Source organism: Rhinoderma darwinii, chromosome 7, assembly GCF_050947455.1.
Source record: "Rhinoderma darwinii isolate aRhiDar2 chromosome 7, aRhiDar2.hap1, whole genome shotgun sequence".
Classification (NCBI taxonomy): domain Eukaryota; kingdom Metazoa; phylum Chordata; class Amphibia; order Anura; family Rhinodermatidae; genus Rhinoderma; species Rhinoderma darwinii.
The window spans coordinates 63,797,698-63,811,665 of record NC_134693.1 but is presented as its reverse complement, the minus strand read 5'-3'; the positions used below and the strand labels follow the sequence as shown (position 1 = coordinate 63,811,665).

Sequence of the window (13,968 nt, the reverse complement as noted above, 5' to 3'; positions counted from 1 at the left end):
AACCTTTGTTAACTTTCGTCTGAGCTCAGGGGATCCCATCGAGACTACTAAAATCTCTGTAAGATCACAAATTGTCATTTAGATATTAAAAATACATTGTTTTCTGCCCGTCAAGGTAATTTATTGAGTAGATCTGTTCACCTGTATACAAACACACAAATTCACTGTGGAGTTCTGTTCATATAAACCTGTAAGGGTATGTGCGCACACAAACTCAAAAACATCTGAAAATACGGAACTGTTTTCAAGGGAAAACAGCTCCTGATTTTCAGACGCTTTTTAAGCCACTCGCGTTTTTCGCTGCGTTTTTTACGGCCGTTTTTGGAGCTGTTTTTGAGTTAAAGAAAAACGGCTCCAAAAAACGGCTCAAGAAAAGAAAATGCACTTGGAAAAACACTCACGTAAAAAACGCCCCGTTGGAACAGAACGACGAATTTCCCATTGAAATCAATGGGCAGATGTTTGGAGGCGTTCTACTTCCGACTTTTCTGACGTTTTTTGGGCTGTTCACGGCCCGAAAAAAGCCTGTGTGAACATACCCTGAAAAGTCACATGAGGTTTTCTCACTTCTACAGAAAGAGGAATACAATGAATGTTAAAACTTTAAAAAGTGGTTCTTTCATTCTGTATTTGCCTGGGTTAGGCGCAATCGCTCACCCCTTGCATACTTACCTGAGGACTCATCTATAAAAGAAACATCTCTTCTGCCGGATTTGGACACATCGAGTAGAGGGAATATTTCTTTATACACATGAGCTGGTGATTCATGGCAAGAAAACATACAGCACTTTTTAAATGGACCAAAGATGGGGCAAACGGGCGTTCACAATCACTGCCCTGTGTAAACAGGGCAACGATCAGCCGATGAACGAGCAAACGTTAGTTTATCAACTGAATGGATCGATTATGCAACTAATAAAATGGTCGCTGGTCAGCAGCACATCCTTCCGTCTAAACAGGGCGATGTGCTGCCCACATGATGTAAATGTATGGGGACGAACAATCGAGCCGTCTCGTCGATCGGCGCTCGTTTTCACGATAAAAGCACCTTAACCCCTTCCCGACATCAGCCGTATATGTACGGCGCACGCCGAGTGGGGGAATATGGAGCAGTCTCACGGGCTGAGACCGCTCCATAGAGCGAGTGTGTCGGCTGTGTGTCACAGCTGACACTTCCGGGTAACGAGCGCGATCCCGCTTGTTTAATCTGTTAAATGCCGCTTTCAATAGCGATCACGGCATTTAAATTACTAAAAACAGGGTTCTGACCCCCTGTAACGTCCAAACAGCCCCCCCCCCCCGGCGGCGAGATTGCGGGGAGCCGTTGGTTGACACGGCTGCCTGGGGGCCTGACTAAGTCCTCCCCAGGTCCGCCATCTTTGTACTCTCAGAGACTGTCAGAATCGCGATATACTGCAATACATTAGTATTGCAGTATATCGTGCAAGCGATCTAACGATCGCTGGTTGAAGTCCCCTAGGGGGACAAGTAAAAAAGTAAAAAACAGTCAAATAAAGTTTTTTTTAACAAATATAAAAAAGGAAAAAAATTAAAAACTCATAAACCCCCCCCTTTTCCAATTTTCCCTCAAGCACAATGTAAAAAAAAAGAAAAAGCTAACATAACTGGTATCGACACGTCCGTAAAAGTCTGAACTATTACAATATATCATTATTTAGTACGCCCGGTGAACACCGTAAAAAATAAAAAATTTAAAACATCGGAATTGCTGTTTTTTGGTCCCTTCTTCTCCCAAAAAAAATGAAATAAAAAGTGATCAAAAAGTCTCACGTACCCCAAAATGGTACCAATATAAACTGCAGCTCGCCCCGCAAAAAATAAGGCCTCAAATGGCTAAATCGACAGAAAAAGAAAAACCGTTATGGCTCTCAGAATGTGGCGACAAAACTCACATGTTATTTTTAACCCCTTAATGACCGCCGATACGTCTTTTTACGGCGGTCATTAGTGGGCTTTATTCTAGAGCGCCGCTATTCTACGTCGCTGCTGTAGAATAAAGTAAACAGAGCAGGGAGCCGTGAAATCTCCCTGCTCTCGGCTGCCAGAGGCAGCTGAGGGCTGGGGGCGTCCCTGCTCTGCCGGGTGAGATCGATATTAGTATCGATCTCACCCGTTTAACCCTTCAGATGCGGTGCACAATAGCAAGCACCGCATCTGAATGGTTTTGGAGAGAGGGAGGGAGCTCCCTCTCATCTCACTGACACCCGGCGATAAAATCGCCGAGTGTCTGTGTCTTCTATGGCAGCCGGGGGTCTAATAAAGACCCCCAGGTCTGCCTGGAGCGAATGCCTGCTAGATCATGCCGCAGGCATGACCTAGCAGATGCCTGTCCGTTTTAAACGGACAGGCAGTAATACACTGCAATACAAAAGTATTGCAGTGTATTATAATAGCGATCGGAGCATAGGGAAGTCCCCTAGTGGGACTAATAAAAGAGTAAAAAAGTTTAATAAAGTTAATAAAAAAAAAAAAGTGAAACAAAAAAAATGAAAAACCCACTTTTTCCCCTTACAAAATGCTTTACTATTAAAAAAAACTACAATAAAGCAAAAAAGTTACACATATTTGGTATCGCCGCGTCCGTAACGACCCCGACTATAAAGCTGTTACATTATTTAACCCGCACTGTGAACGCCGTAAAAAATAAAATAAAAAACAATGGAAAAATTGCTGTTTTCTGTTAATCCTGACTTTAAAAAAATGTGATAAAAAGTGATCAAAAAGTCGCATCTACTCTCAAATGGTACCAATAAAAACTGCAAGTCGTCCCGCAAAAAACAAGACCTTATACAGCTATGCCGACGCAAAAATAAAAAAGTTACAGCTCTTTGAATGTGACAATGTAAAAATGTAAAAAATGGCTTGGTCATTAGGGCCCAGAATGCAAGCAGGGGGAAGGGGTTAACAATCATTTTTTTCCTTATAAAAGTAGTAAAACATAAACAAAACGATATAAATTTGGTATCGCTGTAATCGTATTGACCCGCAGAATAAAGTTAACATGCCGTTTTTACCGTACGGTGAACGCTGCAAAAACAAAACCACCCAAAAGGTTGAAGAACCGCTGTTTCTTTCCTATTCCACCCCACATATATATTTTTTCTCGTTTCTCACTACATTATATGGTACAAAAAATGGTGCTGTGAAAATCTACAACTCGTTCCGCAAAAAACAAGCTGTCATACGGCAATATTAATGGAAAAATAAAAGAGCTATGGCTTTTGGAAGGTGGGGAGGAAAAAACAAAAGTCAAAATCCGAAAAATGGCTGTGGAGGGAAGGGGTTAATAGAGTCTTACTACAGAAGATTAAGCAGAAAAAAAAAACAATTAATAGAAATTACTTATAGTTTTAGCCCAAATAGGTAATAATGATATAGTTCAATATGTCTTAAAGGGAGTCTGTCTGTAGATTTTACGCAATTGGCTCACATCTCTAGGTAGCTTTCGGGTAATGGATTAGGGACATGCCTCTGTTCCTGCTGTTACTGCTAGAGCGCTAGAAGCCGGACTCTTTCTGGTACGACAGGCACAGTGAGTGGCAAAATTAAAATTATTTTTTCCACTAATACAAAAGTGAACATAGGTACGTCCCTAATCCATTACCTAATGGCTACCTACTGGCGTCAGTCGTTTGTTGGCATAAAATCTACTGACAGACTCCCTTTAACCATTTACCCAACCAATTCTATAACCGGTAAACAGGTATGAGCTAAAGGAGCTGGCAGCACACGTAGGGCCGCTTCCCCACCAATATAAAGAATTAGTGTCACATTAATTTAGCACTCCCAAATTAATTCCAAATTTACAAAGGAATATTTTGGGCTGAATTTCACAGCATTGAAATTACTACTCCACCAACCAAGAGGCAATTAAAAATGACTCTATTATCACAGCTACGTAAATAGCAGAGTAGAAAATAACAGGAGCGTCGTCCACTTGGCACCAGAGCCTGTATGACTGCAGCTAAAGATGGTAAGTATGCGAGATCTACATGCCAGGCGTCCGGCCTCAAAACACAGACAAACCAATAGCTCAGCAGGTTAGACATGGACTGAGATTCTCGGAATATCCCAGGAAGCTCCTTGTGGCTTTTTATAAGTAAGTTTCCAACTATACCTGACACAAACGTTATAGCGTAAGAACTGACAATATATGACTGGAATATAGAAAGGTGTCCTTTGAATTTAAGGGGGTATCATCCAATGTTGTCAGCTTTCCGACTGCCAATGTGACCCTTATGATGGGTCTAATTTTAGATTGTTTGTATTTATAGGTAATAAACCTATAAGTTAATGCTGTAAAACTAAAAGACTAAAAAGTCGAACCCTCTGCAACAACTTAATCTATAACTTAGTTTATATTGTGCTACACATTTAATTGATAAAAGTTATTAATAAAGTGGCCTGGCAGCAGAGCTGTGGACTAGGAGAGTCGGTGTAAAGGATCTGCCAGACACAACTTCTGTGTCGACGCCCATAGGTAATCAGTCTGCCCCTGCTTCTATGTCTGTGAGACTGACTCCATCTTCCACCACCCAGGATGGCAGGCTTAGGAGTGGGAGAGCCTATCACAGCCTGGCCAGACGGAGCTAGCTCCCGCCCTCTGTCTATTTATACCTGCCTTTCCTGTTCCTCCTTGCTTGTGATTCTTCTCTGTTGGTTTCCTGGCCCTGCTGCAGCTTCTTGAACTACTGATCCTCTGCTTGTGATTGACCTTGGCTTTTCTGACCACTCTTCTGCTCTGCGTTTTTGTACCTCGCTCATCTCCTGGTTTGACTCGGCTCGTTCACCTCGCTTGTTGCTCACGGTGTTCCCGTGGGCAACTTCCCCATTTCCCTGGCTTCTTTGTACCCTTGTCTGTTTGTCTGTCGTGCACCTATTGAGTGTAGGGACCGTCGCCCAGTTGTACCCCGTCGCCTAGGGCGGGTCGTTGCAAGTAGGCAGGGACTGAGTGGCGGGTAGATTAGGGCTCACTTGACTGTTTCCCTACCCCGTCATTACAGTCGGGGTCAGTTTTAGGTAGAGTCACTGGAAATCTACCGACTCCAACTCCATGATGAATATATTAAATATGATATGGTATTGTATTAATTTATTAAATACATAGCTTGTTGCATATTTACTTTCATAGGAATTTAGGAAAGTTTAGACATTTTAATCATACAAATACATTTTATGTTCTATCAATCTAGAAAAAATAACAAAAAACATAGATAACTAGAATGCGGCTGTTTTCTCCTCTAACTTAACATCTTCACAATGCGGCACCAAGGCCCTCATTTAAAATGTCTGAATCTGCGCTGCACATGCTCAGTAGTGAAGCTCCTCCTCTGAAGACCAGAATAGGAAGTTCACCACCGGGCACAGGTCGATTTTAATACTTTGGTGTGTCCAGTGCAAAAGTTTCATGAGTGCCCCCCCCTCCTGAACAGACTTGTGCTCCGAGGGTTAATATTGTCTTTATTCCCAGTAATCGGGCTGCACTGGGGGCTGTAAGTCCCCAAGCTGTCCTGTAGTGTTCCATACTTATCATGCCGCCTCCCGCTCTGCTGTGTCGCAATCCTCCCTGCTCCTATATCCTGTTTAATCCACCCTCGGAGCTCAGCCAATCCACTCAGCCGGTGTGATGCTATTGCACTGCGTCAGCACAGGTCACAGAACGAGCTGGCACTGCTCTCCTCCTTACTTTCAGCCTGGCCGCGTCGGAAACTCTGTCTCCCTCACAGCGGGAAACGCTATAAATTGCGTTCAGTAGTACTGCAGCGAGCCGCACGCCACTGAACCAAACTACAGAAGGGAGAACAGCCAGACTGGCACTCAAGGGAATAAGAAAGACAGGCAACCAATGAAGGTGAAGGACGCCGGTGGCTGACAGGGGACACATACAAAAACAATACAACCCACAACAATACCGCCCTACCCCTGCCTCTGGCGGTCCGCCGCAATTAAAAGTCTTCAACTTCGTCTGAGTCCAAAGGATTTCCAGGAAAAATACATATATATATATATATATATATATATATACATAGCTGCATAAAGTTACTCTTTTGTTCTCTCTTTTCTTACCAACCACACATACATTTGTACACAGCTTGTAGACAACCGGAGTAATTATACTACATTCATTTATGAAGGATTTTGGAGTCAGAGTCGAACAGAAATAGAGGAGTCGTAGTCAGATGTTTGGCTTACATAGCCCTGCTGGCATGTGCACTATTAATATGGGCATTATATCCCTAAAGAGTTATAGTGTCCACCATTAAATACCAATCATTTTTTTTTTCATCTAAAAAGGTTCTGTACTGATTTATTTCTTAATATATCTTTAAAGTATTTGAAGCTCCATTTTTCTGATGCAGCGCCTTAACAGAGATTTTACTCTTTCGCTTCTGTGAAAATGTTCACACTTTTGACATACACAAATAAAACCTGAGTATTCAATTAACAAAAATCATATTATACCCCCATACCCATATATCTTCTGAAAATAGACACCTAGCACATTGTGAAAATGCCCCCCAGCAGTTTACACTCTTAGGCGCCTTCATGCAATTTTGAATCAAATCATAACGTTGCTTAAAAATGAATAAATGTCAAGTTTGTGGCTAAAGTTTGGCCCAAGCAGAGCCAGAATCTCACACAGAACTCATACAGTACATGTCACGCCAGAGAGACCAAAATTCTCTGCAATCCAGATGTTCAGATGGGCAACTCTTCTTCTCACCCCTGTAGTAGTAAAAAAAAAAAAAAAAAAAAAGACCCCCTCCCCCCAAATGTAACAATCAGAGAGCACATATCCTGATTTCTATGAGAGGTGATAACATGAAGAAAAGTTCCTGTATCAGTTCCCCTGGGGTCGCTGGAGACTGGGGGGTGCAGATGACCGTAACCAGCTGTCATCTTTCTTCCTGCAGTCACATGCCGCTCCCCGCTCCTACCCCTTCCCTGCAGACACAGAACCAGGATGTAAGATTTTCAACCTGCTCCGCGACCAAACGAGAGGTGCACCCGAGTATTGCATCTTGCTTAGAGCCTGGTATCATATGAAAGCTAAGATTCTGGACTTTAATATTATACCAATAACTAGACTCTAGTCCTAAATAGTCTAGTCGCTGACCTACAAATTACATGTTGATAAAAGGTGGACATACCCCTTAAACTTGTGGTGTCTTTTTGGTTGTTATGTTATCATAGTCAGCAAAGGCTTTCCCTACAAACTAGTAGAGGGCAGTGGGGGTCTCCGTAACGGCATAGTTCAGGTAAGTGGAACTTTCGGGGCAAGAAGAGCAAAATAATTCTCGCCAAAAACAAAAATTTTGTTTTGACTGAATGAATACCGTAGTCGACTACACTATTGATTCCGTCAAAACGACGGAACCCTTGCACAACTGAGACAAACAGAAACCATTTGCACCGGATCTGTCACCATTGAAATCAATGGTGATGAAAACGGAAACCATAAGTGAGGGCTCCGTTCTGACAAGACGCTCCGACGGAACGCCAGAACGGAGCCCTGACGCAGATGTGAACGAAGCCTTAGTTACACTTGTAAGTGTATACTGTATGTTAGATATGACAGCAGACATCTTGGAGCACCTGAAGAATATGTACACCTGTAATGCTTTACATATGGGGGTTAACTTCTCCTGGTCATTCAGTGAAACGCCGACTAACATAAAGATCGTCTCAAGTTAATGCAATTACTTGGCCAAATGCTAATATTCTCACTGCTGTAAAATGAATTCAATCTTCAATTTCGACTTTGTACATGATAATTTAAAGGTCATTGTCTGGTTCCTTCTCCAATCATTTCTATAACTCCTTTTCTCTTCTAGACCAATTAATATGAATATAATTACTTCACTTGCACAAATGAATTCATTTACATATTTTACATTTATTATACTAGTTGTCGAACCTGTTGTCAAGAAATGTTTCTTTTTTATCTTTGGGTGGTTCAGATTAACTCATTTATACCTTGTCAGTGTCTATTCAATGAATGGCGCCCTCATAAATGAGCTGTAAAGGACAGAATTTCATTTGTAATGTGGGTGCACATGATGCTGTGTATTCCTGCTGCGAAGAAGTAGAAGTGAAGAATGAAGCTGTGGTCGAATAAAACACATTAAACAGTTAAATTCCATTAATCCAGCACGCAACGCTCCAGAATTCTGCTAATCCAAAATGAGACAAGATGGAGGCAATGTACAAAATATGGATGTGAATAATTCTCACTCTGGATTAGCAGGATACGTCGTAATTGCCCGATACGTGCGGGTCCCACAATGGAGAGGTGGCTGTGTTAGCGTGCCGTCACTCGGCGGGAGTTATTCACACAAACAAATTTCTCGTCTGTGTGCTGTTTGTTTTAACAACGGAGAGCAGAATGAGCCATACATTTCAATAGGGCGATTCACGCATCGTTATTTCTTTATGGAGCGTGTGTCCGTTGCGAGAAACTCCCAACAGAGGAGAAGAACGGATGACTAACGGAAACCATGGACACTCATATAGATGAAAACATTTTTTTTCAGATGTAACTCGGACACGCTTGTGTGAACAAGGCCTTATGGAAAGAGACAAGCAGGCCTGTCCTGTGGATATGCCTTAAATGTATACAATTAGAATACCCCTTTAAGTAATAGCCTAGAAAGGCCTAAATCAAGAACCACAGCAGCGGGCTGTTGCACCATTCTGCTAGCTCCTATCACTATCTATATATCTATATATCTATCTATCTATTATCTCATATCTATCTATCTATCTACCCACCCACCCATCCGTCCGTCTGTCTGTTTATCTATCTATCTATCTACCCGCCCGTCCGTCTGTCTATCTATCTATCTATCTATCTATCTATCTATCTATCTTATATCCATCTATGTATGTCTGTATGTATGTATGTATGTATCTATCTATCATCTATCTATCTATCTATGTATCTATGTATCTATCTATCTATCTATCTATCTATCTATCTATCTATCTATCTATCTATCTATCTATCTATCTATCTATCTATCTATCTCATATCTATCTATTTTATGTCTATCTATGTATGTATGTATCTTTCTATCTATGTATCTGTCTCATATCTATGTATGTATATATGTATCTATCTAATATCTATCTATCTATCTATCTATCTATCTATCTATCTATCTATCTATCTATCTATCTATCTATCTATCTATCTATCTATCTATGTATTATCTATCTATCTATTGTTTATCTATGTATCTCTCTCTCTATCTATCTATCTATCTATCTATCTATCTATCTATCTATCTATCTATCTATCTATCTATCTATCTATCTATCTATCTATCTATGTATTATCTATCTATCTATTGTTTATCTATGTATCTATCTATCTATCTATCTATCTATCTATCTATCTATCTATCTATCTATCTATCTATCTATCTATCTATCTATCTATCTATCTATCTATCTATCTATCTATCTATCTATCTATCATCTATATCTCTATATCTCTCTTTCTCTCATCTATCTATCTATCTATCTATCTATCTATCTATCTATCTATCTATCTATCTATCTATCTATCTCATAGAGAAACTAAAAAACATTTGACTGTAGAATAATGCAATTTAGGGGGCTGACATTTTCACAAGTGCATTAAATCTGTTATTCCTTATTTTTACTTAGTCAATTTTAGTAACATTGCCGCTATGTGACATGGAGGATTGAGCCCTTCAGTGTATACTGAGAATTTGATTAATATAGAAATCACCTGCTTATATATTGTACAGAAAAACATTCTAGCAGTCTGGGCACATTCCATGCCCATTCTGTGCATTCCTTCACAACCATAGGGAATGCAGCGTCTACACCTGCCACCCTGCCGCATCACACCGAGCTGGTCCAGGACTCTTACAACTGCCAGGCTGGAATACGTTCTTTCTAATTAAACTTGAATTAGAATTGAATTGGTACTGTTTAGTGATACAGAAAAATGGATTCATTATGAGTAATCCCGAGAATTAATTTTATTACTAAAGGATTTCAATACTAATAAGTGCAATAATAAATTTTTCAATTAAAATAATTATTGCCATAAAAAGTCCATCTTTTTATTTTTCCTAACTCCTCAGGAAACAGCAAGCACACTTATTATCCATGCATGATGTTAAATAGCGTCTGTATCAAGTATTCATGTATAAAGTCATTGTTGAGGTACGAAACTTAAAGTCAGTCCCTAATAATTCTCATATGAGCTGTTAAGACTATGTTCACACTTGTGTCGGGGGTTTCCATTGTTCTGCTCCATCAGAGGAGCAGAACAAGGGAAAAATGGAAGCGTCGGTTCCGTTGCACAGCTTATACCACCAGCGGCCGACAGGACCCATTGACTTTAATGGGTTCCGCTGGCTTTTCGTCGGGGTGTCCGTGGTTTTACCAGAAACAATAGCGCAGCATTCTGCACTATTGCTCCTGGTAATCTCGACTGGAACTGCGACAGAGGCCCCTAACAGAGCCTCCAACACAGATGTGAACGAGGCCTAATATTGTTCACAAATATGTATGAAAATGTGGCTGGAGGTTCTCATCCCTGGAGATATGTGAGATGAAGTAGTGACCATGGGGCAGACATTTTTCTTTTGGACTTCCTTCCAGTCATCCAACTGAAGAACACTAAAGTCAGTCCCTCCCAGCCTTAAATGGCTGCTAACAGGGAACAGCAGACTACATTTAACAGCACAGCAAATGGAGAGCAGATATGCTTTACTGACTGCTGAAAAGCCTGATACAGAGTAAGCCCACAATGCATCATGGTGGCAAGAAAAATTGAATGAACATAGAAATAGTGAGATATGTGAGGGAAGAATATATACGTGGATAATAAGGCAAATTTGCCTTTCGGGTCTAGAGAAGCTGGTTGATAATTCCAGTAAAAGAGGTACCATACTAGTTGCTACCCAGCTTTGCCACCCAAAAAAATAAAAGCCACTGAATAAACAATTTAACAATGTAGCAGGACAGTCCAATTCATCATTATTTACATTTTATTTTTTTTACTTTATCAACTACACAACAAGCACTTCAGGTTGCAGTCGCCAGGGAGAGAAACATGGCGGCCCTCCCTGCCCTAGATCATGGCATTCAAGGTGAGTATTCATGTGTTATAATGTTTCTTCACACATATATGGAATAATCTCCTCTGCCTGTTGCCACCACTAGGGGAACAATTTGTACACAGGGGTATATAACTCATATTGACCTGAATAGGATCAACATACAGATCTGCCCCCTGGTGGCAGCAATAAGGAGCTCAATGTTTGCAAGTATGTGTGTGGGGAAAAGGGGCACAGCGCTCACCATAACCTTACTGAGTACATTAGGAAAATGATCCAAATCATTTATGCTGCTGGATTCTAGGAAGATAAAGTTGTATGTAATGTGAATGTAAGCAAATAAACATTCAACTGCTTTAAAAAGCTAGTCAATGAAAAGGAAGCAGTGCTGTTTACATTCAGTTAGATGATAAATGTAGAAGTGTACAGTACAAAACTGAATAAACAGCAATTCTCTAAAATTATACGAATCATTATACCAATTTCAGAATTGCCTCCTTGAGGATTAGGCAGAGGGGGATTAGAAACAAATTTTCTCAGGAGAAACAAACGATTGTCTGCTGAACCATATGCAGAGTACAGACTACCATAAACAGCAGCCTATATTCTGCTCATCGCATGAAGACATTACGGAAAATCATAGGGTGCGGGGGTTCCCCGTTATGAGCAAGAATGAATAGCTGCTTTATAAGAGAGGCTTCCACTCTGGTGGGCCTGGCTCATCCATGCGTCACATGGAAGGCCATTCACTCCAATGGCCACCATGTAGTGCAACAACGGCCAGTGCAAGGGAAATGATTTGCCAAATGCGGTTTCCCCTGGTGATAGCAGCTGATCGCTGTGGGTTAGAGAAGGCAACCCCATAGTAATCAGCTGATCGACGTAAAGGCTTCTTAACCCTTTTACGGATTTGTAAGGCATTGGTGGGGAATTCCCACTCCCATGGCAAATCTAATAATAAAAAAAATATATATTAATAATTGATGTATTGAAAATTCTCTAATAAAGGTAGATTCTCAAAAGGGGAATAAGAGCACATGGAAATCCAATTACAAACTGCTGCCTTCCAGGTGTCATGGGCACAATATCGGAACTGTTTCTGGCAGCACTAGTCACAGACTACAGGCAGCCATAAACAGCACCTATATTCTGTCAATGCCATGTATTGTAATACCAGCACTGCTTCTGCTTGTAAACTGAGTGCTTCTGATAATGACATTACATTAGAGATCTGGTAGTGATACTGCTCCCCAATATAATGGTTAACACTAAAATGTACCGGACTCGGGTTCTCTCTGCAGAGGAGACGCTGTATATAGTTGAACCTGAATCACTCACACCATGTGATTTCAGCTGGCGCTTACTGTCATCCCACTATCATTCTGCCATGCGGGCACTGAGACATTCAGTTATTAGTAAGTTGCTGGCCTCCAATGTAATTGCTGGTTGAAGGAGTATAATCCCCCCTAATGCACCCTTGACCCCGCGGACATCAGCTGAGGACTCCAACTTGGTAGTAGAGCCAGACATGTTACCCTACTGATAAGACAGTGCCAGACCTCTAGCCCAGTCTCAGGGCATGGGTACACAATGAAAATGTTCACAGTAAAACCAGTACCTGGAAATGACAGTTGATATCTTAAAGGGGTATTCCACTGGGAAAAAAGATTGATGAGTTACAATAAAACAGACTCAAAGTTATGGAGATTTAAATCAAAGAGCTTCAAACGCATTACCCAGTCACCTGGGCACTGCCAGCTGTCAGACCCACAATCATATCTAAATAGTGTTACATGTACCTGAACCCCTTTAGAGTTTATCTGAGATTTGTATAACTTTGAATGTCTAGAGCTGTCACATTACATCATGTACAATAATATTACAACTGGCATAGAAATAGATCTGTGGGCTGCAATGTCACATAACCTTGGGGAAGAGAATTAGTGTCTCTGCCCACACTACACTGGTATATGCCATACACACAAGGGTCACTTACATGCCCAGGTCGCTGTAGATGTTGAAGAACTCCATTTGGTTGCAGGCTTGGATCCATCCCACCACCCAGATCTCATTCCTGGGCAGAGGCGGCATGACCACCCGGGCCGAAGCTTTGAAGTAGGGGGTCTTGTACCTTAAGACAATAGGCGAGTTCTCCTCAATAGAGGTCGGGCACTGGTCTATGGTGGCACACACGTCATACACTGTGATGTTCTCCCTCCTGATGCGGGACTTACAGGTGAGGCTCTGCAGACAGCCCATGATCGCCGCTTCACTCGGGGGCAGGAGGGCAGAGGCATCAATTCCACGGAGCAGGGCAATCGCCGCGGTGGAATACAATGGAGCGTGTAGGGTTTGTGCCACCCGCTGTATCCTGTGTCATGTGTGACGATCCATACATGCAGCGGCAGTGATGATGATGAGGAGTAGTCCTAGGAGGCTTGTGAGTGCAGATGGTAATATTATACAGCCGCACACTGATGGATGGATGCCCCCCTCCCCGCCCCTCCTCCTCCCTACCATGCTGTTCTCCGATGCCACCTGCCTCGCGTTCCCAACCTGTGCCCCCCGCCCCAGGCCGCTCCTAGCCTGTCCCCCTGTGTTTTCCTGGGGTCGCCAGGACTTGTCATGTCCCAGGTGGCAGGTGCCGGCGCAGTGGTGCGGGCTGCCTCTCAGCCGCTGTGTGCTGCCTGGGAGGAGACGAGGCTTTCAGCTTGATGCTCCCACCCACCGCGCTGTCAGAGCATCACAAGGACCGGACAACCGTGGAGCCATATGCCAGCTCTGTGCGATCCGCTAGCGACATGCCGCTGTATGTGTCTGCTTGGGGAGGGGAGGAGGAGGTGCGGGG

At 42.1% G+C, this 13,968-nt stretch overlaps 1 protein-coding gene across 2 annotated transcripts in view; it reads right to left on the bottom strand.

The window, feature by feature from the left end:
• FAM78B (family with sequence similarity 78 member B) overlaps window positions 1-13,629 on the bottom strand; it is a 98,566-nt gene extending 84,937 nt beyond the window's left edge. The window contains exon 1 of one of the 2 annotated variants that reach the window (XM_075833467.1): window positions 13,117-13,629. In XM_075833467.1, the coding sequence (XP_075689582.1) occupies window positions 13,117-13,379 (263 nt within the window). In that variant the 5' untranslated portion in view covers window positions 13,380-13,629. The remainder of the gene's footprint in view (window positions 1-13,116) is intronic. The other variant, XM_075833468.1, reaches the window with a different exon arrangement.
• Window positions 13,630-13,968: the final 339 nt, after the last annotated feature.